The sequence below is a fragment of the Coenobita brevimanus genome, chromosome 6, assembly GCF_032717465.1.
Source record: "Coenobita brevimanus isolate Jiangsu-jjx chromosome 6, ASM3271746v2, whole genome shotgun sequence".
NCBI lineage: Eukaryota > Metazoa > Arthropoda > Malacostraca > Decapoda > Coenobitidae > Coenobita > Coenobita brevimanus.
Genome location: NC_136959.1, coordinates 65,491,656 through 65,516,730, shown reverse-complemented (window position 1 = coordinate 65,516,730; position 25,075 = coordinate 65,491,656). Strand labels below are relative to the sequence as shown.

The following is a 25,075-nucleotide window of genomic DNA, read 5'->3' as shown; positions in this document are numbered from 1 at the left end:
ACACTGGGCTCCAATGGGATATATATATATAGATATATATATATGTTTGTGTGTGTGTGTGTGTGTGTGTATATATATATATATATATATATATATATATATATATACTGTATATATATAGATAGATAGATAGATAGATATAGATATAGATATATATAGATATAGATATATAGAGAGAGATATAATATATAGATAGATAGATAGATAGATATATCTATTATATCTATCTATCTATACAGTAAGACCTCACTATAACGGACTAATTGGGGCCCAAGCCATTCCAAAAAATGTGAAATTCCAATAAAAGCGACAACCAGACATCCCCCTGCTAACCCGGACTTTTTCCGATATATCAAACATTAATCCGGATCACACGAATGGTTTTTAAACTGCATTCATTACCATTGCGGTACTGTACTGCGTTATAGATTCACTACATTAATCAGATGGTGTAAGATATATAATACTACTGTACTGTACACTGATAAACATGTCTTTTATTTACCTTATTGTGGTGAACATAAGCTAAAGTGGTCAGGCAGTCTGGACTGCTTCTGGCTTTATCGGATTTTTCCAATTCTGTGTATAGGAATTTAGTGTGGTAGCTCCTCAGTTCCGATAAAAGCAAGTTCCAGTCTATTGAAGTTCGTTATATCGAGGTTTTAATATATATATACAGTCAACCCTTGGCTATCACGGGTTTTGCTATCGCGTTTCATGGCTATCACGGACAGGTGAAATGCAACACGATTACCTTTATCGCGACCTCAAATACTGCTATCGCGGACAATGGTCGGCCAGAAACATTCAAATCACGCGGGCTCCGCCCATGCGTATACGCGCGCCGTGATTGGCGCAACGTCACAGGCTACCCGAGCGCTGATTGGCCCAAGACATGGTTACAGCTACCCATCCTTCCCGCCAAGGTTCAGAGAGAGTCAGCGTTACCAGTCGACAGCAGCTATAGCCGTGAAGACCTATTGTTCAACCACAATGGCCACCAATACCCCATCCAACCCTCCTACCATTGGTGCACGTAACGTGGCTAACCCAGGACGGCAAGTGAGGAAGAGGAAGAACCTGCCTTATGCTCAGGGTCCCTTCCAGACTCCTGATGAAGCTGATCAATTCCTAGACGAGATAGAACGTCGGAGGGGTGGCCAGTAATACTCCACCCCAGCCTCGGAACCCCTTCAACCCACCCAAGCCCCTCATCCTCTCCAAAAATGTTAAGTAAAATAGCTTATTACAGTTAATTCTGTTTTATTTATAACGTTTATGTACTGTACTGTTGTTAATTTGCAGCATTGGTTTGTAATCTCAGGTATTTTAGTGAAGGAGATGTGAAAATAGGGTAAGGTTGGGGTAAAGTTGGAGGTCGGGGAACCAGTTAGAATTTTTCCCATTAGTTCTTAAGTATGGCTATCGCGATTTTGGCTATGGCGGGTCGCCTAGGGTACCAATTACTCGTGATAGCCAAGGGTTGACTGTATATATATATATATATATATATATATATATATGTACACACACACACACAACAGTAATCCCTGTACTATCCAGACGCCCACTATCCGGACTCCCCACTTACCGGACATTGTGGGCCTGGACCTTCGGAACCTAAAAATGGCCAAAAAAAAGAAAAAAATCCCCCCAAATCCAAATTTTTCTCTACCCGTAATTTGAAATTGCCACGCGGCACCGAACAGCTGTTGTTTATGCACGGCCCATTCACCCGTTCCTTCCTCCCCACTCCACAGTTACTGCCTAACCACCTCAAGAGTAGATGTACATTGCAGTGGATGCCACACATGCTCATTTTTGTGAATAAACAGTGCATAAACTGCAATACCTCGCCACTAGACCACATGGGAACTTACAGTGTTGCACAGTGGTAAGAAATTAGAATTTAGAGTGCAAAGGATTAAGTGTGGAGTGCAAAGCAGCGGTTGAAACTGGTGTGGTGCAATTCAGAACAGAATATGCGGTGTTAAACAATTATAATTCACAGTGCAAAGAATTAAGTGTAGCACAACTCTGGATTACTGTACATGCTTCAAGAGCATTTTCACTACTGTCAGAGCCTTAGAGGAGGCAGCCACAGACGTGCCGTATGTACCCTGTACACTGCTAAATATTTTCCATATTCACTTATAATTCCTCATTCTCTGGTTCCTTTTCATTTGTTTCCTGCTTTATGTCCATTATTGGTGTGAATAGGGTCTTACATAGGTGCTATGCATGTCCGGTAGGGAGTTATTTAGGTGGCTTTTAAAGTTAGGCTGGGTTAAGGCCCATAAGTACCAGTCCAGGAGGCAGGGGCCCACTATCTGGACGGACCCACTTTCCGGACATGCCTTTGGCTCTATTGCATCGGATAGTGGAGGGATTACTATATATATATGTATATATATTTATATATATATATATATATATATATATATATATATATATATATATGGAGTAGATGGGAAGTTGTTGAATGCTGTGAAGAGTATGTACGATGGTGCGAAGGCTGCAGTGCGTGTGGATGGTGAACTAAGTGAATTTTTCTCTTTGAAAGTTGGTTTGAAACAGGGATGTGTCATGTCTCCATGGTTGTTCAATCTGTACATGGATGGGGTAATAAAAGAGGTACAAGGTAGGGTAGTGGATGTTGGAGTGGCCCTGGTGAGAGAGGATAGTGTTTGGAAACTCCCTGTACTGTTGTTTGCAGATGATACTGTGTTGTTGAGTGAAGACGAAGGGGAGCTGCAAGGCTTGATGGATGAGTTTGAGAGAGTGTGTAAGAAACGGAATCTAAAGGTGAATGTAGGGAAGAGTAAAGTGATGGTCTTTGAGAGAGGTGAAGTTAGTGAATGTACAGCGAGGTTGGATGGTGAGGAATTGGAAAATGTGAGTACGTTTAGGTACTTGGGTAGTGTGATGAGTAAGGATGGAGGTTTGGAGGGTGAAGTGCTTGAAAGGGTACAGCAGGGAAGAAAGGTTGCTGGTTCTTTGAAAGCAGTGATAAGAAACAGGGAAGTGAGCATGGAAGTGAAAAAGTTACTACATGACAGTATTGTGATACCAACTCTAACGTACGGAAGTGAAGCTTGGACATTGTTGGAAGGACACAAGTCAAGAGTGAGAGCAGTGGAAATGAGTTACTTAAGAGGAGCCTGTGGAGTCACGTGGAGAGACAGGCTGACGAATGAGGATATAAAGGAGCGTTGTGGTGTGGATGTGGATGTGATAGGAAGCGTTATGAGGAACACACTGAGGTGGTTTGGCCATGTGGAGAGGATGGAGGGTGAAAGACTGACGAAGAGAGTGTATGTGAGTGAGGTGGAGGGGGGAAGAGGGAGGGGGAGGCCGAGGATGAGATGGAGGGATGGGGTGGAGAGGTATATGAGAGAGGGGGGTGTGAGTTGGGAGCAGGGGAGTGAAATGGCGGGGGACAGGGCGACTTGGAGGCGATTTTTTTGTGGCCACCCCAAACGGGATTGAGGCGTCTGGCAATAGATAGATAGATAGATATATATATATATGTATATATATATATATATATATATATATATATATATATATACAGTACTCGTCAAAAGTATTCAGTGTTGTCCAACCGGGCGCGCTATACTTATGGCCCAAAAAGAATCACCCATTTTGGGGGGTAAAAATTGAGCCACAAGTTTGAGCTCCGAGCATGACGTCACCGTAGCCTGAGGCCTTCCGACGCGCTGGTTGGTTCCCGCCTCAGTCGCCTATGGGCTGCCTGAGAGAGAGGAACTCCGTCGAGTGTCCCTCTCAAATTGTGCCATTTTTTACCGAGTGTCCCGCAGTGTTTTGGCCTTCACAACTTTGTTATGGCACCTACCTGTGAACTATCGAGTGAAATCATATCCCAGATCATTGCTCTAAAGGAGGCAGGCTACCAGGCAAAGGAAATTAGTGAATTGGTTGGTGTGGCACGATCGACAGTGCGTCGTTGGTGTGCGCGGTTTCGGGCGGAAAACAGTGTTGAAGTTCCCACAAAGAAACCTAGGTCTGGTAGACCTAGGAAAACTTCCCCAAGGTCTGTTAATGTTTTAAAACATGCAGTGGAGTTTAATCCTCATGTGAGTGCAAGGAAAATTAAGGAGAGCAACCCGGAAGTGTTTGGTGAGGTGTCAGTGAGAACAGTGTCTCGTAGGGTGCATGAGCTTGGTTACACAAGTCATAGGCCTGTGAAAAAGCCTCTTCTCACCAAGAGCCAGAGAATTCGTAGGCTTGCCTTTGCTAATAAATATCTAAACTGGGGTGAGGAGCAATGGTTGTCAGTGTTGTGGTCTGATGAGGCAACGTTTAGTGTTACCTGTAACAGAGAAGCACGTGTGTATTGACGCAAAGGTAGTGACCCACTTGACCCATGGTATGTGGAAAGCACAGTAAAACATCCTGATTCACTCATGGTATGGGGTTGTTTCTCATGGAGGGGTTTGGGGAAGCTTGTTGTACTTGCAAAGAACCTCAGAGTGAATCAGGATGTTTACCTGGAGCTTCTGTGTGATCATTTACCAGACTCCTTCGAGCTAACAGGTGCACAAGTGTTTCAGCAGGACGGTGCACCTGCTCACAAGGCCAAATCGGTCACCAATTGGCTTCATGACTGCGAGGTATCATTCATGAAAGACTGGCCAGGAAATAGCCCAGACCTCAACCCGATTGAAAACCTCTGGTACTTCGTAAAGAAGAGTCTCCAAGGGAAGGACGTGAGCTCTCTGCCTAAGCTGGAAGCCGCCATTCGTGACTCCTGGGACAAAATACCCCTCCAGCACCTCAGGAGCCTCCCCCTTTCACTTCCAAGACGTCTCAGGTCCGTGAAGAAACGTAAAGGCTACCCTACGATGCACTAAAGGTAAATAAAATGCATTATTTATATGTTTTTTCAATGTTGAAAGGTTTGTTTCTTAGGAGGGACGCAGGGCGCTCCATACTTCTGACGAGCACTGTATATGTATATATTATCTATCTATCTATCTGTCTATCTATATGTATATCTATCTATGTCTATCTATCTCTATATATGTATATCTATCTGTCTATCTATCTATCTATCTGTCTATATTTATATTTATACAGGTGTACCCCAGATTAACAATGCAATTGGATAGGTAAAAATCCATCATTAGGCGGGGTATCGTATATAGAGGTAGATTTAATTTGTTAAGTACAATAATTTGTTGCATTTTTGAGCCTTGTGTTTCCCACCAACCAAGTCCAAAACCCACCCAAAGAAGCCCAAAAACAAGTTTAAAGCCAATCTAAGTGGCCAAACAGCTGTAAAAGAAGCTAACCTAAACCTAACACCTGTAAATAACTCACTAATCAACAAATAAAACCTGAAAGTTGTCAAATATAGGTCTGGAAACAATCAAGCTTAGTAAATTGTACTCCAATATGACAGTGTTGACCCCACCTGTGGCAAAAACACATTAATCTAAGTCTAAAAACAGTTCATGAATCATCCATTACACACAGTTTAAGTCTTAAATATCATCAAAATCGGTAAAGAAAGTCAAAACCCATCGTTAAACCTGGGTTAGGCCATTGTTTGGCAGGGTGTGGTGGTTTTTCTACCTCCATCTTTAAACTGAGGTATCACATCTAGGGATATTGTTTATCGAGGTATACCTGTGTATATATACATATTGTATATACAGTATATATATATATATATATGTGACATACTTTCCTTTTTAGATGAAAAGTCCAAGAGTGATTTAGAAGAAAAGACAGACCCATTGGATGACCTGGCAGCACTGGGAACATCACTCATCAAGCAGCACCTCCCACCCAATGTACCCGTCCAGGTAGAGTTATGTTATATCTACCATCCTTCATGCTCTCACCCACCTCCTACACATGTCTTGTATTAACATTTATTAGTACATTAATTCCACTCTGTCTGGCCAAATAGACCCGTCAGCAGCAAATAAACATTGCCCCTGTAGGGCTGTCCCATGCAGTGAATCAATGTCCCCCTGCAGTGGACAGTACCTTGCCATTGCCAGGTGTGGGGAAGAGTGTGGAGGTTTGGTTGTAGATGGCCACTGCATTTGTGTCTCCACCCAGTTTACAGAGACACTATGGTAGGCTCCAGATTATCCTGTTATTTGGTTATGTGATTTTCACCAAGCATAGTGCATACTGTTTGCAGCATGGCCACAGTTACTCTACTCAGACATCCATTTACAAAGTCTAATATCTCCACCTCTCAACTCAGTAGAGCCATTTCCATAAATCAAGATCTATCTACAATCAGTGAATGGGGACAAAACAACCTTGTCTCTTTTAATGCTAGTAAAACTAAATATATACAGTTTACTAATAGGCAGATATTGCCAGATTCGTACATTACCTTCAGTGTTACTAATATTCCCATCTCCAAAAGTATTGAAATTCTTGGTGTCTCACTTAATAGTGCCCTCAGCTGGACCTCTCATGTCAGATCACTTGCTAACACCGCCTCAAAGAAACTTGGATTATTGTACAGAGTCCGTAACTTCTTCGCTGATGAGCAGTTAGTTATAATTTATAAGAGTCATGTGCGCTTGCAGCTTGAATATTGCTCACCCTTGTGGAATGGTTGTGGAGAGGTTGCATTAAGACAACTAGACAAAATTCAGAACAAAGCTGTTAGAGTCATTAACAACCCTGCCATTACATATAAACTACCTCCCCTGCAAGTAAGAAGGAATGTTGCCTCCCTTGCATTATTTTACAGATATTTTTTTGGCAAATGCTCAGACGAAGGTGCGTCCATGGTGCCACCTCTCCATGCCTCCCCTCGTGCTACACGGGCATCTGGTAGCGCTCATGACTGGAATGTCACACAGCCATAATGCAGAACTTCTGCCTATCAGAATTCTTTCATTCCCCGAACTGCATCTCTCTGGAACTCGCTTCCCCAGAGTTGTTTCCCTCCAAATTTCAACCCACAACTGTTCAAGTCTAACTGTTACAGATATTTTATGAACGGAGGACACCAGTAATCTGGTGTACGGATTTTTTTTTTTTTTTACTCATTTGTTTTTCCTTCCTCCGTTCTGTTATTTATTTATAAAAAAAAAAAAAAAAAAAAAATGGCTCTGTAAATTATGAATGCATCAGACATTCTTCCTGATTAGTTAATGGAAATTATCCAGTACAGCAGATCCTCATTTTATGGTGAACCAGTACCAGTATGTGATGAATCACTTATATGATGACTCAAAAGTTAGGGCATTTTATTGGACATATGGTCACATTTTCTCTACAGTAGGACTGAATAAGGACTGAATAGGAACTGAGTAAGGGATTGAATAGGGAGGCTGCTGGAGATCAAGCAGCATGGAGAGCTGCCATTAGGTGACCAAGGCCAATGCATGCAAGCATGTTGGAGTCTTTGTAAACAAAATGAAGTGAATCATTATGGTCCCATACGAAGCCTCATTGGTTGATGTACAGTCGGATTGAGGATGACAGTTGGATGCATAAGGTGAGAAGTGTGAACGTCGGGGGGTAGGGTTGCAAGAGGCAGACCAAAAAAGACCTGGGACAAGGTCATACAGTGTGAACTCAGGGATAAGGGACTGAAGAGGGGGGCTGCCAGAGATCAAACAGCATGGAGAGTCACCAATGGGTGACCAAGGCTGACTCATGCAAGCATGTTGGAGTCTTTATAAACAATACAGTATGAATCCCCAGCATGGAAGCTTACAGTCATATGTTTGTTCCAAGATGGCCTTTGAACTCAGTCATTATTGGATGTTTTATTGTCAGTGATGGAACAGTTGCCAAGTGTTGGAGTTCAAGCAGCAAGTGAAGTGAAACAACTACCAGTTTAGGTAGATTTCTTTGGAGGTAAGCAGTAAATGAATTGCAGTGAAGTGAAATTACTTACTCAGGTGTGTAGCAAACTTGTTTTTAGATTTTGTTGGGTGGGTGACTCTTGGCTAAAAATGTTTCCTCATGTTGTAACTGAGTCATTATATGACATCGTTGTTTGGTAGATTTTATCAAACACACCCTCATCATAAAATAAGGATGTGCTGTACAGCACGGTATTTGCATACTACCCCCATGGGGGTAGGGGGGTTTCAAGAATACTTCCCTAGTATCCCTGCTTGTTGTATGAGGCGACTAAAAGGGTTGGTGGTGGGTTAGTGCCCCATCCCGTAAAAAGGAATAACTTAACATGCGAACAAAGCGCCCCGGACCAGGATGGACTATATTTTGACGACCAAGGAACGGACAAAGGACAGTCTAAGGATGGGAATGTGGAATGTGAGAGGAGTGAATGATGAAGTGAAAGAGAGAGAGATTGTTCAGGTGCTTGAGGATGCAAGAGTGGATGTATGTGGATTGACTGAGACTTTATGTAATGGTGAAAGCGTGAGAGAATGGGAGTATGGTTTAAAAGTATGTGTGGGAGTTAATGAGAATGAGAGGTCAAGAGAGGGAGTATGTCTGATGATAAGCAAGAAGTGGAAGGAGAATATGAGAGAGTATGGAACAGTGGGTGCAAAGATTGTATGGATGAGGATGAAAGTAGATATACAAGCACAGGCGATTGTATGTGCGTATATGCCGACAGAGGACCGAGTGACAAGAGTGAAAGATGAGTTTTGTGCGAGTGTAGAAGCATGTATGGACAAATTTGAGATGAGTGAGAGAGTGTTTTTGATTGGAGACGTGAATGGCAAAGTTGGGAATGTACGAATGGATGGAGTGGTTGGTCATTAGGGTGTAACAGCTGCAGCAGATGGGAATGGTAGTGCTTTGGTGGACATCTGTGCTATTAAGGGGTTGGCAAGACATGAATGGCAAAGTTGGGAATGTATGAATGGATGGAGTAGTTGGACATTAGGGTGTGACAGCTGAAGTAGATGGGAATGGTAGTGCTTTGGTGGACATCTGTGCTAGTAAGGGGTTGGCAGTAGCCAACACCTTCTTCTGGCATAAGATGATCCACAGGTGTACATGGAGAGTCATGAGGAGGATGGACGGTGAACTTGTTGAACGATAGGCAGTGATAAATTACGTGTGTGTGGATGAGCGAATGAGAAGCGTTGGATGCAAGAGTGTGGAGAGGGTGGGGGAATGGAATCTTGGACAATCACTTAGTGATGGCCAAGGTAAGGCTGCAAAGAAAATGGGTGAAGAGATAAAGGGGAAGACATGAGGACACAGCTCTCATGAAAAGAGTGGAGAAGTTGCAAGAGACTGAGAAAATGACAGAGTATAATAGCATAGTGGAAGAAAGATTGGGAAGGTATGAGTTAGAGCAGATGGAAGGGGTGGAAGAAGTATGCAAAATATTCAAGAAAGAGATAGGCGTAGTGTGTGAGGTGGTTTGTGGAGTGAGGAAGAGATGCAGGGGTGTGCAAGGGACAGAATGGTGGAATGATGAGGTGAAACAAGCTGTGGAACAAAAGAAGAAAGCATATAGTGACTGGCTAGTGAGTATAGGTAGGGGAGAAGATAAGATAAGAGAGAAAAGAAAGAGGTATATGTGAGCAGGAGAAGGGAGGTGAAGAAATTGGTGAAGGAGAGTAAGAAGAGAGTGGATGAAGAGTTTGGGAGGAATCTGGGTGTGAAATGGAGGGAGAGGAAGAAACTGTTTTGGAAGGAGGTAAAGAAGGTAAGACAGTGGGAAAAGGGAAATAGTAGGGGAGTGAAAGATGGAAATAATAAGTTGTTGGTGGAGAAGAGAGAGAAAATGAGGATATGGAAGGATCACTCTGAGAATTTGCTGAATGTAGAGAGTGAGAGCAGTGTGAGTATAAGTGGTTGGAGAATGGCTGAGAGAAGAATAGATGAGAGGAGGGAGGAAGAGATCAGTAGGACGGAAGTAGTTGAAGCAATGAAGACGATCAAGATGGGAAAGACCCCAGGAATTGATGGAGTGTGTGGTGAAATGCTGAAGTATGGGGGTGAGATTGTTGTGGAGTGGATATGGAAGTTGTGTAGATTGGCTTGGGAAGAGGGAAGGGTTCCAGAGGACTGGAAATCAGGTATAATTGTTCCTTTATTCAAAGGAAAAGGAGAGAGAGAAGTGTGTGGTAACCATAGGGGTATTTGCCTTCTTAGTGTGATTGGAAAAGTATGTGGTAGAATACTCATTGATAGGGCTAGGCATATAACAGAGGAGCTAGTTGGGAAAGAACAAAGGGGGATTTAGGAAGGGAAAAGGGTGTGGAGTTCAGATATTTTTTCTAAGATGTTTAATGGAGAAGTATCTAGAGAAGGGAAAGAAAGTGTGTGCTGCCCTCATGGACTTGCAGAAAGCATATGACAGAGTAGATAGGCAAGGTATGTGGAAGGTATTAAGGCTATAGGGAGTGGATGGGAAATTGTTGAGTGCTGTGAAAGGTATGTATGAGGGAGCTAGGGCTACGGTGCGAGTGGAGGGTAAGCTGAGTTCTTTTATCTAAATGTGGGACTGAAACAGGGTTGTGTGATGTCTCCATGGTTGTTTAATATATACATGGATGAGGTTGTAAAGGAGGTGCAAGGTAGGGCAGTGGATGTTGGGGGTGGCTCTGATGAATGAGGTTGAGGTGTTGAAGATTCCGGTGTTGCTGTTTGCTGATGATACAGTATTGTTGAGTGCAGATGAATGGGAGTTGCAAAGTTTGGTGAATGAATTTGGGACAGTGTGTAAGAAGAGGAATCTGAAAGTTAATGTAAACAAGAGTAAAGTTTTGGTGTTTGAGAGGAATGAAATCACAGAATGCACAGTGAGGTTAGATGGTGACGATATGGAGAGTGTGAGTGCATTCTAGTACTTAGGTAGTATGATGAGTAAGGATGGAAGTTTTGGGAATGAAGTGCTTGAAAGGGTAAAGCAGGGAAGGAAGGTTGTTGGTTCACTGAAAGCGGTGATGAAAAACAGGGAGGTGAGTATGGAAGTTAAGAAGGCTCTGCATGATAGTACTGTATTGTGATCCCTACCCTGACATATGGAAGCGAGGCATGGACCTTGCTAGAGGGGAACAAGCCAAGAGTGAGAGCATTGGAAATGAGTTACCTGAGAGGAGCATGTAGAGTGACATGGAGAGACAGATTGAAGAATGAAGAAGTGAAAGAATGTCGTGGGGTGGATGTGGATGTGATTGGGAAAATTAGGAGAAATACGCTGAGGTGGTTTGGACATGTGGAGAGAATGGAAAATGAAAGACTGACTAAGAGGGTGTATATAGGTAAAGTGGAGGGAGGGAGAGGGAAGGGGAGATCAAGGATGAGGTGGAGGGATGGAGTTGAGAGGTATATGAGGGAGGGGGGAGTGAGTTGGGGGGAGGGGGCAGCCAAATGGTTGGTGACAGAATGACTTGGAGGCGTTTTGTCTGCACCCACCCTTTGCAGGATTAGGGCATTGGGATATAGATAGATAGATTATTTAGGGAGGAATTATTGGTAAACAAGAACATGAAAAAAGGCAACATATGAGAACTTGCTGTACATAAAATATCTGTCCAGCAACACTGATATTTCTGAATTCTCCCATCTGTCTTCTTTTCTGCAGGTTCAGTTCAGACCTGCTGAAAAGCTTAGCATGAACCAAATGAAGCAGCAGCAACAAAGCACCACCCTGGCACCCACACCTGTTGCCTCCACCCAGATAAACAGGCCCAGTAAAATGGCCAGTGTCTCGACTGGGAGTATGAGTCAAGGCAGTAGTAGTGGTGAGACAGTGGATTCTCTGCTGGGTATGGATCTTCTTAGTGGGGACACCAGTACTTCAGTGTCAGAGGAAACAAAGACTGATATCCCAGTTGATTTACTGGATGATAGTGGTTTACTTGGTAGTCATAGTAGTAACAGTAGCCTTATTGAAGCAAAAAACCCATCTAGTATAGAAATGAATGTTACAAATAACAGAAAACAACGTGAAGAATCAAAAGTCCCGGTGTTGCTTACAGAAGAAACTAAAAGAAGAAGTTCATCATCCAATCCTCAGTTCATGGAAGTGAAGCCTATGACTGACATCAAAGTTACATTAGAAAGTATAAAGCCAGGTGAGTGTCACATATTAAAAAATTTATTGGTTTCTATTTATTATATACTGGTAATTGCCCCAACCCTTTCTGCCCAAGGACATATTTTACTTGGTTTACAGGAGACTTTATGAACTTGGGTTAGGTGTAGCCTTCAATAACACCTTAAGTATGAGAGATCTGAGTTGAATAAAATTGGACAAAGGTAGCAAGAATGATCAAAAAGAAAGGGTAAATTTGAAAGTGTTAATAGCTATGATGTGACATGCTGTTATGGTATACAGTGGGATAGATAGCATTATAATTAAGTGACTCTAATTTAAAGGCTGAGTGAAATTTTCTCAGGCACATTTTTCAAAAGCATAGTGATTTCCTCAAACACATTATGATGTGCAGCCTGTATATCTTTGATCATGGGCCAAAAAAGTTGTGCTTGAAGACTAAATAGTTTTATTTGCTGCTTAACCCTTTCACGCACGGTACGTTTCGGTAAGTTTTCTGGCTCACGATTTTATTCCACCCCCCTTTCCACCAGCCCCCCCCCCCCTCCCCCCATTTGCCTGTGGAAGCATGTATTCACACCTTATTTTCACCATCCAAACATAAATACATTGCCATAAAAACTACATCATCTTATTTGCAGATGTTTCTCCTAGTTGATAAGCAAAAAAAGAATACAGAAAAGTACCAATAGAAGTACATTAGGCCAGTGTGAATAAACATTTTGGAACGTCAGTCTCACTTCCCAACATCATAGCTCGAATGTTTTCCATCATACCTCTAATTGTTATTACATGTTTAGAAAGAGAATTTCATCAGCTTTCTAATGGTGTCAGTTGCTTTTTTATACGATTTTTAGTAATCATCATCATCATCATCATCATCCGGACCTCCTTTCCCACCCAAGGGCAGGGTGAGGAGTAGCAATGTCCAGACAGCCCAAAATTGCCCAATCCAATGGGCCATGCGTTCATTCACTCATCAGTCACGCCCCCGGAATCCTGGCTCTATCGGATAAGCCAAAAGCATTCACCACGTTCTGTAGCTTCACAAAATCGTATCCGACAGAGTCAATCTAGACGCTGTCACATTAAAAAGGGGTGCCAAAAATCCCTGATCATGCACTTCTCCTCACAAAATTCATCCAGCCAGCTCGATCTCCTGTCAGTTCCCTAGCCTCACCGACTTCCAAACCTCTCTTCCTTAGACATTCATCCACCATATCTCTCCATCTTCTCCTTGGCGTACCTCGCTTCCTTCCTCCTTCAAATTCGCTCAGATATACCTTCTTCATCACTCTATTGTTATCCATTCTCTCCACATGACCATACCATCTCAGTACACTCTCTTCAATTCTGGTGTCCACTGACTTCCTTACTCTGCATCGTTCACGAATCACATTATTTCGTATCCTATCCACCCTCTGTACTCCACATACATTCCTCAGCAGTCCCATCTCCACTGCTCTTACTCTTGATTTTTCATTTTCATGCCACACCATAGTCTCACATCCATATGTTAAAGTTGGCACTAACACTCCTCCATGTAATCCTCGTGCAGCTGCAACACTCAATCCTCTGTTTCTTATCAAGGCCTTCACTGCACCAGCTACTTTTCTTCCTTGTGTCACTCTGCTTTCAACTTCTTTTGCACATTTTCCTCTCTTTTCTATCACTTTACCCGGTATTTGAACTCTCTCACCAATTCCAGTCTCTCGCCGTTCACTGTTACATTGCACTGGGAGTCACCTTCTCTCTCAGTAACCATCACTTTACTCTTTTCTGCATTTACTCTCAAGGAATGATGCCTACAGACTTCAGCAAAACTCTGCACTAGCCTACCAAGTTCTTGTCCGGTACTTGTAAGCAGTACTGCATCATCAGCATACAACAAGTTTGAGGTATTCCATCCATCACCATTCATTACCAGTGCCATCCCTCTCTCCATTACTCATGTTTTCACTTCTCTCATCACCCCATCCATATATACATTGAACAACCATGGAGACATCACACAACCTTATCACACGCCCACACCAATCGTGAACCATTCACTTAGATGCCCATTAACCCTGACACATGCTTCACTACCATCATAAAAACTCTTGACGGCACCTAGCAGCTTACCCTCTACACCGTACGTGCGCAAAATTTTCCACAATCCTTCTCTGTCCACTTTGTCATATGCTTTTTCCAGATCCATGAATGCCATAAACACCTTATGGTCCTTCTCACAAGCCTTCTCTACTATCTGTCTCACTGCAAATATTTGGTCCACACATCCTCTGCCACTCCTAAAGTCACCCTGTTCATCACTCACTAGGACTTCTGATATCTCTCTTACTTTCTCTACAATAATTCTTCCATATACCTTCCCTACCACACTCACTAAGCCTATACCACGATAATTCTTTCGCTCACTTCGTTCACATTTATTTTTGTACAGGGGTACAATCACAGCCTTTTTCCACTCTGCAGGCACAGTTTCACTCATCCATGCCTTCTTATATATCTCCAACAAGCACTTCATTCCATTCTCTCCACTACATTTAAGCATCTCTGCATACACTTCATCAACCCCAGCTGCTTTCCCATTTTTCAGCCGCTTCACAGCACTCTTCACCTGTGCGAGTGTCGTGTCTCCCGGCACTGCATTCCTTCTCTGCACACCCCCAAAACCAATCATGTTTACAGCTGCTCTGCTCTCTCTATCCCCATTCATCAGGCTTTCAAAATATTCTTTCCATCTGGTCCTTACTTCATCTCTGTGGGTTAATAATCTACCACCTGCATCCTTCACACCATCTCATTTCTTTCCACTTTCTCTTCTACATTTTCGCACCTCTCTTCAGAATATCTTTGTATTTTTAGTGTAGTTCGCATTCATTTTTCTTCCTAGATCCTCATTTACCTCCTCCTTTTTCTTCTTCACTAGTCTCTTTACGTTCTTCATGCTCTCAACATATTAAGTTCTTTTTTCAACTGAACCCCTATCCTGTAACCACTTTAGCCACTTCTTCCTCTTTTCCTCCACCGCTCTCTTTACCTCCTCATCCCACCGTGCCGTACCTCTCTTCTTTGTTGTTTTTAGTTTTCAAGAAAATAGATAAAAAGTAAAAGTACTTACCTACAGGGTAGTGATTTTTTGTTCACGGCGCTTTAGCGAAGAAGTTTGCTTGCAGGTGTTATGTTTTTCTTTCATCAGCTTATGTAGAATTTCATGGGCTTTCTGATGGTGTTTTCAGATTTTTCAGTAACCTCATAGTTTCCGAGTAAATCACACAAAACTACATTTCATTCATTGTCACGCAGCACCTTTTATCGAGACTAGCACCATGCAAATGATTCAATATATTTCTCTACAAACACTCGCATTATTATATACATATATTTCAGACAAAACCATGTGTGATCTGTCACTGTCTGAGAATGGTGCAAATACATTTCGTTCAAGTATGTGGCTGTGTGGCATATTTGACACCTCTTATTCTTCCACTATGTTTGTGGTAACTCAGGGAATGCACACAATATATTTCTGTACAGACATATATTTCACACTAAACCATATGCTACATATCACTATCACAATGATTCCAGGCACTATATCTATCACACATTATAAGCACTTGCTTCACTATATAGGCAAAATACTCTCATCATTTGGGGCAGGGTGATGCAGATTAGCAAACCCCACCATAGCAAACACGACTCCTGACAAGGCCTAACGGCTGATAATGGGCACCAATGCATTACGAACAATATATGTATGTTCCATAGACACGATCACTTCACAAAATATTCACAACATTATACAATAATGATATTTCAATTGTGGCTTCTGCCTTGGGCAGGACGGGGAAAATGGAGGAAGTTTAAAGAGACGAGGGATGGAGCGCTACCCTTCCCCCTGGCTGGAGGTGAGAAACTGCGGAATACTGATTCGTTCTGCCCCTGCAAGGGCCACCAGGGTTGCTAAGTGCATACTTTGGACACTAGACTGGCCTGCTAGGACGTATTAAAATTTGACGTGAATCAGCCAAAAACTTATTTTTTGGTGAATATTTTTCTGCTTTAGAACATGATTCGCATCCATGTGTTTTAACCATGAAAAAGCCAAAGAACACGAATCACATCTCTGCGTGCCGATGGGTTAATATAACAATGCTTGTAACTCCCCGTTCCCCATTAAAAACAATTGAACTTTTCATGAAAAAAAATAAAAACTGCAGCTCTATAAATAACTTGACTGGTAGTTTTACTCAGAACATAATGTTTAGCATTGCCACTGCTGTTAACTCTGTGATGCAGTTGATTGCTGTATCCTCACTCAGAATAACTGAAAACTTGTTGCATGGAATGCCTACATGGATCTTCATACAGCTGATGTGACAGCTACTATTCTTGCATTTGAAAAGTACTAGATTGTAGGTAAACACAAGAATTCAGGAGAAAAAAAAAAAAAAAAAAACTGTCTACAATGCTTCAGAAAAATACATATCTCTAGAATTGTGTGATTTCATGTTCCCAGATGATGGACAATAAGTAGTTATATAGAAGTAAACCTAAATCTTAAGAACAGTGCTTGCCACTCTTGTGAGTGAATAGTGAGCAGGAGCGTTGAGAATGTGCATATGTTAAAAAAAAAAAAAATGTGGTCCACATTTCTTACTGCATATAACCTCTTCAGATAGCTGTATGCACCTGTCTATCTGTCTATAGCCAGATGCCATAATCCTGTAAGGAATGATGTGAGTGAAGAGTAAACAGACTTCAGGATAGCATTTGAGTGTGATGGTGTGGGGTAACAGATGTAGTGTTTGATAGTATGAAATTGGCACAGGTGTGCAAATGTGGATGCACTGGTTTTGCTTTGGACAGAGTTTAACAGCATTAGAAGCAACTTTCATCTTTTATGATGTATGGTAACTGTGATATGTGGGAAGAAATCATACTGGTAGGTTATGAAAGTCTAGAACCAAGTAGATACCACATTTTACAAGCAAACAGTGCCCAGAGGCCTTGTAGTTTTGGGCATGACAGTGAAATTTGGGTACCACTTAAATGTGATGTCACAGGTCCCATGGTATTCCTGGTTTTGCTACTATGTTATTCAAGAACAAACATTGGAGTGAAAAAAATAAATAACTAAATAACTCCAGGATCAAGGATATACAGATCCCTTAATAATCTGACTTATAAGGGAGAAATTCTTTGCTCCATCTCACAGGAAACAAAAGAAAACAATCTTTATATTAAAAAAAAACAAAAAAATTAGCACAGCAGTGTACATAGAACCCACGGTTGTCCAACTTTTCAACTTACCTATCTCCCCTCATATTGTATCTTTTATAAAGGCTCAGCATGCTTGCATTCATCTTCCTTGGTCATCTAATCATGGGGAGCTGCCATTAGGTGGCCTAGGCCAATGCATGCAAGCATGTTGGAGCCTTTATAAATGATACAGTACGAAGGGAGATAGATAAGCTGAAGAGTTAGACAATTATGAGATCTGTGTATTGTGCTTGTATTTGTTTCTTTATGAAGCTTACTTAATGTTTCCTTTTGTTTCTTGTGAGATGGAGCAAAGAATTTCAGAGGCTTAAATTGCAATGAATAGTTACTTTATTGGTAACTGCCATTCTTTAACTGCAACATAATTTACTATTACATTTTCTCTTGTTTTTTATTTTCTCTTGTTTTTTATTTGTTTATTTTTTTTATCACACTCACCCACATGATAAGAAATGATAATTGGATGAATGGATGTTGATAGATAGATACACTGATATATATAGGTATAGATGTACTGCATTTCAAAAGCCTTTTTAAGTCTCTCAGTATGGTAGCCCCATCTTAAATATCTTCCAATAATCTTCAGACCTTTGTATTCAGTTTATTGAGACCTTTTGGAGTGAAAGGATTAGAAATGATCTCCGTGAATCCCTTCACTGAGAAAGCTGCACCCAAAAACTAAATCAAGTTGTTCAATGGTAAGAAGAATAAAAGTTAAAAGAATGTGATTCTACTGTAGGGATAAGATGCATACACACATAAACACACATTGAAGAGGAACAGTAGATGTCTGGGGGGGGGAAAAAAAAAAAAAAAAAAAAAATGGTAATTCCTCAAGTAGACATACTGTATAGGTATTTGGAACTGATAGGAGTGGTGGTGCAAGCAGAGAACATCCTTGTTTTCAAAAGTAGATTGAGTAAAAATAGATATGTAGACAGGATAACACAAGTTACCTCAAATTCTGTACAGTATACTGTAGCTAGGGAAAAGCACTCATACATACATGCAATGTGCATTCACACACACAAAATTATTTATTTTATTATTTACTTTATTCACATTTCAGGTAAGCAAGGGCCAGTGACAGTGTTGGAGAGTAATGATATTAATGTCACTTTACACTTCACGGAAAACCAGCCAAGAGACGATGTATCTGTGGTGGTGGTCTCGGTTGTGTCTCACAACTCTCAGCCCATAACCAATTATGTTCTCCAAGCAGTAGTGCCTAAGGTAAGCTAACTCAATAAGTGTCCTGATTTCATGTGCTGTGAATTTCTCAAATAGAAGAATTAACATACATGAAAAGGACCCAAGTTGGACTAGCTGTTTCATCTTGACGTTACGCACAGCTGCCGTGTCTGTATAATTCATTCTCTATCATTACATACCTCTCACACTGTCGGACAATCTTCTTCTTTCCATCCTGGGGTTTTAATTTTGGCACAACCATTCAGGGGTGAGCAGCTGGTCACTTTCACCATAAGTGTCAGGACTAAGTAGTCATGCCCTAGGCCTCCACGCAGGTGACAGATCAGTGAAGGCTTTGATAGATAGATTGATGGGGTTAATTCATTGACTTTCCATTGCCAGGGATGTAAAGTGCGGCTACAACCCCCGTCCTCCACTGAGTTGGCACCATATAGTCCCTTCCTACCCCCACCAGCCATCACTCAGATCATGCTTATTGCCAATCCAAATAAGGTAAGCACTTTTTTTTGCACATTAATCTTAATAGTCATAATCTGGCAGGTAATTGAAATATATGAAGAAAAATTCCAAAGAAAATACAGTATGTAGCCTTTACATATATCATGCTTATTGCTAGTCCAAATAAGTTAAGGACTCCTTTTTATTCATGCCTTCCTGGTCTGATTACGAGCGAGGATGAAGCCCTTGCAAGTCTTTCGTCAAGTACAGTAGTGGCATTTTCTCACATATGAGCAGCCTAACCCGGTCCGACCGTAACGCTTTTGAGAAGCTTATGTTTCAGCAGCCACAGGGCTGATCACTGCGTGGTTTGCACCACATGATAGCCCAGTTCTTTCAGATTTGTTTTTGACAGGTTTCATCTCACCCAGGCAGTACACATGACATACGCCAAGTGCAACATGTCGAAAATCTTCAAAATAGGGCCACAGGCCAGACAGTTTGTTGTAAAGACATGAAACTTGGTAGGTAGATAGCCATCAATATACTCTAGGCATCCTCGGGGTGTATGGTGACGTTCCAGTGCTTTCGGATTTACAGTAAGACCTCACTATAACAGACTAATTGGGACCCAAGCCATTCTGAAAAATGTGAAATTCCAATAAAAGCGACATCCTGACTTTCCCCTGCTAACCCGGCCTTTTTCCAACATATCAGGCATTAGTCCGGATCGCATGATTGGGTTTTAAACTGTTTTGACTACCATTGCGGTACTGTACTGTGTTATACTTCACTACAATGATTAAATGGTACAGTATAATATACAGTATATAATAATACTGTACTGTACACTGATAAACATGTCTTTTATTTACCTTATTGTGGTGAACATAGCTGAAGTGGTCAGGCAGTTTGGACTGCTTCTGGCCTTATCGGACTTTTTCTGATACAGTACAGTATATAAGAATTTACTGTGGTAGCTCCTTGATTCCAATAAAAGCAAATTCCAGTCTATTGAAGTCCATTATATTGAGGTTTTACAGTACTATCATGATCCAAAGTTTCTTTACCCCCCCTCAGTGGAGGAAGGTTGAAGCCAATGTTGAAGAAATGACGGGCCAACGAACACAGGCCAGTTCATGATGGAGGGGTTCACTAACCTGAAGCTTAGGATAATAAGAATCACCCGGATGAAACACACGAGCCTATTTATGAATCACGGTATCATGAACCATTATTAGTCTTGTATACTGGCAGTGTCCGATCATCTGGTCTTGCTACAACCTTGGCTTCGACCTTCTTCCACTCAGGGGGGTAAAAGAAACTTTGGATCGTGATAGTACATGTACAGATCCCTTTTCTTTCATATATATTTTGCCTGAAACTGGCAAACAGTTATTTTTACATTATTATTATTATTATTATTACACCCAAACCTCGATGTAAGGGACTAAATTAGGAATCAACCTGTCCCTTACTTGAAAATGTTCATTGTTTTACCACATAGAAAGACAATCATAATTGTCCCTTACTTGAAAATGTCCATTGTTTTACCACATATAAAGACAATCATATTATGAAATGCAATGATTGTTTCTTTTATCATATTTATTTATATGGTTATGAATATTATTTTACAGGTACTATATAAAGAAACATATTAATGTTTCAAGCAGTTGGCTTTTTGAATGGTCTTGTCCGTTTGTCAAGTAGAATCTGGAGTCCCTTAAATCCGAAATCCCTTAAATCGAGGTTTGAGTGTATTATTATTATTATTATTACTTGGTGGTAGGTGGGGGTACCCATCATCCACTTACTCGCTGTAGTGCCGCTTTCGGGTGTCTGCCCTTTCCTCTCTTCCTTCTTTCCTTCCTTTCTTTTTGATAGTATTTCCTTCATTCTTTCCTCTTCTTTCTGCCTACAGGTGACTTTGCACTCCTTCTTTTGTCTGTCTTTCCTTCATTCTTTCCTGTTCCTTCTGCCTGAGGGTGACTCTACACTGCGTAACAAGCCAAATGGTTTCCTGGGCACCAGGAAGCCATTTACTATGCTGGGTGGTACCCATATAACCAAATTTTGTTGCTTGGTGGTTTAGTAGGTAATTAAGGCACTCCAGTCGGATTGAACCTGTGTAGGTTTATATCCAAAGAGTGGTTGGGGTTTATTGCTCATGTAATGCCACTCAGGGATGAGTGAGGCTGGTCACTCTCATCTTAAATGTCAGGACCAACTTGCCTAGCCCCTGGCTCCTACACTCCTCATGGGGTAGCGTTGGATTAGATGATGGATGGATGAAGTATTATTACTATTATTATTTTTATTATTATTATTATTATTTTCACCCTCATCTTAAATGTCGAGACCAACAGCCTACTCCCGGCCCCTATGCTCCTCATGGGGCAACACAGGATTGGATGATGAATGGATGGATTATTATTATTATTATAATTATCTTATTATTTAAGGATATGATCTGTGGAGATGGTGTCAGACACCTTTGTTTTTACAAACAGACCTGATAGTTACAGCACTGCTATAGACATGAGCAGCATATGTTTGGAAAGTTGAGTATGGGATGGAAGAAGGAAAATCTTTCCTCTCCCAAAAGGAATGTAAAAAAAAGGATAGGAGACTTTCCCTTTTGTAAAGAGGAGGGGAAGGAGGAAAACAGTGAAGCTCATCTGTTTCCTTAGCGTCTATCTTATTTATATAATGTATATGTCTTAACTGCTTTATTAAAGTGTGCATGCTGTTAAAAAAATGAAATAAAATAAAAAAGTTAACATTGTCTTTCCCCGTGCAGCTGAATGTGTCACTCAAGGTGATGCTGAGCTACACCCAAGATGATGATCCTGTCACAGAGATGGGGGAAGTTGAAAGTCTTCCCTTGTAGGCTTCAGTACTGCGCTTCTGATTTGATCCATAGTTTTCTCTTCTCTACTTGTACTGTTATTTGTTACCAACAAAAATACTTGCCCCACTTCTTATGATTTAGCCATTGCTGCCCTTTCCTTTCTCTCATCCTTCCTCTTCTGTCTTTCTTTCCTTCACTCTTTCCTCTTCCATCTTCTTACGTGTGATGTTACACTCCCTCTTCTGTCTTTCATTCTTTCCTCTTCCTTCTGCCTGAGGGTAACTCTACACTGAGTGACAAGCCAATTGGTTTCCTGTACACCAGGAAACCATTTACTATGCTGGGTGGTAACCATTTAACCAAAATGTTGCACCTGGTGGTTTAGTGGGTAATTAAGGTGCTGCAGTCGGATTGAGCTTGTGTAGGTTTATATCCAAGAGGTGGTTGAGGTTTATTGCTCATGTAATGCCACTCAGGGATGAGTGAGGCTGGTCACTCTCATCTTAAATGTCAGGACCAACTTGCCTAGCCCTGGGTTCGTATGCTCCTTATAGGGTGACATAGGATTGGATGATAGATGGATGGATTCTCTTCACTTATTTGTCTTTGGGCACAGTACTTAGGGTCATGCCCAGCAACTCTGTTACTAATGCAGCTTTCGAGTTTAGTAAGTCTGCAGTTTTTATTTTTTTATTTTTTTTATTTTTTTTTTTTTACTGAGGTATGTACAGATTGTTGTAAACTAATTTTGCTTGAATAATGTATGATATCACTTTGATGTCAGATGCATCTCGTCTCAAAGATGTCAGGTGCATCTCATTGCTGAGAGAATTATCATGAGAACTTCAGTGATTGAAGGACTCAATTCTGTGCCTGCTACACCAGTGCTTTCCAAGCTTTTACCCTAGGATGCTTGCTAGAAAACTTTAAGGCATGCACCTCTTCCAAAAGGGTTCACTGAATGACTGGTATTGTACTTAGTACTGCAGTGGTTAGATGTTATCAGATCTGATTATCCAAGTTGTCAGCTAGTAGTCTCTCAGGTTTTTGGCATAATTTGTGTACGTGTTTGAATACATGGTTTGTTATATATATATATATATACATTTTTTTTTAAAGGTACATTGAGTATGATTAATATTAGTATATATAAGTAATTAAAGTCAAATGCTTCTGTTAAGAGAAAGTTTTGAGTACTCATTAACAGTGTGCATCAGTTTATTTTGATTTGATAATTGCTTTTTACATTGAATTTTTATCTATATTAGTTTATTTTGCAGTAAGTGTGTGTATGACAACTGACCTGTACAGTACATCAGAGTATGATGTTAGCAGCAAGTAGGATGCCAGTGCCCGGTATAGCATCAGCCTTATATGTTGCCATAATGCGGTGTTAACTTGATGGTTATTAAACAGTATACTGGTATCATATATATGAGTAAAGTGTGAACTCTGTCCAAAAGAAGTGAAGTTAGGAATTGTATATTAAGTTAAATTTTGGAGAATAAGATTTATAACAATATTAACCCTTTGACTACCGTACGTGATTCCCAGTTGGTTCCTCAGAGGGTCCCTTTTTTCACCAAAAAATGAAAGTACCTGTTTTATGTTTTCCTGGTATTTCCTAAGCTGACCTGACCATGAAGTTTCAATATCTACCACCGAAAATGCTTGGAAACTATAAATCAGCTCAAAATTTAATATCTCATACCGAAAACATTCATTTTTTGTATACAGGTATATATATATATATATATATATCATTTTGTTTTTAAAGGCTCCAACATGCTTGCATGTGTCAGTCTTGGTCACCTAATGGTGGCTCCACTTGCTGCACGATCTGTTGCAGCCTCCCTGTTCAGTCCCTTAACCCTGAAGTCACACTGACCTCGTCCCATGTCTCATGGTCTACCCCTCATAACCCCACCCTCAGTGATAACACTTCTCACCTTCCTTATGCAATTATCATCCCCCATCCTCTCCACATGCCCAAACCATCTCAATCTACCTCTCCTCATCACAACACCAATGCACTCCAGTCCCATTCTTCCCCTCAACTCTTCCATCGTAAACCCAGCCACCCCAGACCTTGCACACAGGGACGCACTACACATCCCCCTAATCATTGTCTTTTCTGTACGTCTGAGCCGGCGAATATCCTCCTCCTTTACTGCCCAGGTTTCACTACCATGCAGCATTACGCTCCTAATACATGCTGCATACAAAGACCCCTTAGCACATAGGGAAAGTCCTCTCAATGTCAGAAGAGGCAACAGCTCCTTGAACTTCCAACCACTTCTCACCCTAGCCACACAGCTAGCTCCAGCCCCACCTCCAGCACACAACATGTCTCTCAAATAACAAAACTCTTCCACACACTCAAGAGATTCACCAGCAAGTTCAGTCCTTTCACGCCTGACAATCTCCACCTTCTCTCCACAGCAAGTTCAATCCTTTCACGCCTGACAATCTCCACCTTCTCTCCCCGACATGCCATACACATAAAATCAGCATTATCTCGCAGTCTACCTTTGATACCACTACATCTCTTGTGCACCCATTTACTACAAACACAGCACAAGATGGAATTACTTCCCACGCCCTTGTTACAAAGTGCACATGGCCACTCTCCTTTGTCTTTGACAGTACCGCCACCAACCCTAGATATCATCACTTTTGTTTTATCTGCATTTACCCTTAAGCCCTTGTGCCCCATACCATCTCTCCTCTCCCTAAACCTTTCCTCTGCCTCCCTTTCGTTCTCTGCAGTCAACACCAAATCATCAACATACAACATCTCCCACAGGAGTCTGTTTCTGAAGTCACATGGGAGGGCTTCAGGTACCATGATAAACAACATGGGACTCAAAACTGACTTCTGGTGCACACCAATGTTCACGGAAAACTCATCATTCAAATCTCCATTCACTCCTACCTGGTTGCGAGCACCCATATACAGAGCCATAACCACCCTAACCAGCCACTCCTCCAAGCCAAGCTTTCTCATTGCCCACTTCACCACCTCTCTCTCTCTCTCTCTCTCTGTATATATATATATATATATATATATATACAGGTACCTCGCACGGAACATGTGGGTTTCGTTCCTACCGTGCCGTGTTAGGTGCGAAATCGCGTATATTTAAACTACTCTGTATTTTGCTCCCTAGACCCCCCAAATGTGTTGTTTTGCTGTTATCTGTCACTGGTAATCACTAGAAAGCACTTTAAGTGGTTAGAAGGTTTATTTAATGTTATAACTCACAAATACAGTACTCCAC

The 25,075-nt window shown here is 41.3% G+C and overlaps 1 protein-coding gene across 1 annotated transcript in view; it reads left to right on the top strand.

The window, feature by feature from the left end:
- Positions 1-22,427, top strand: part of Gga (ADP-ribosylation factor-binding protein Gga) — a 67,488-nt gene extending 45,061 nt beyond the window's left edge. The window contains exons 8-12 of the mRNA XM_080274387.1: positions 5,722-5,831; positions 11,528-12,020; positions 18,360-18,523; positions 18,884-18,994; positions 21,744-22,427. Coding sequence (XP_080130513.1) covers positions 5,722-5,831; positions 11,528-12,020; positions 18,360-18,523; positions 18,884-18,994; positions 21,744-21,833 — 968 coding nt within the window. The 3' untranslated portion in view covers positions 21,834-22,427. The remainder of the gene's footprint in view (positions 1-5,721; positions 5,832-11,527; positions 12,021-18,359; positions 18,524-18,883; positions 18,995-21,743) is intronic.
- Positions 22,428-25,075: the final 2,648 nt, after the last annotated feature.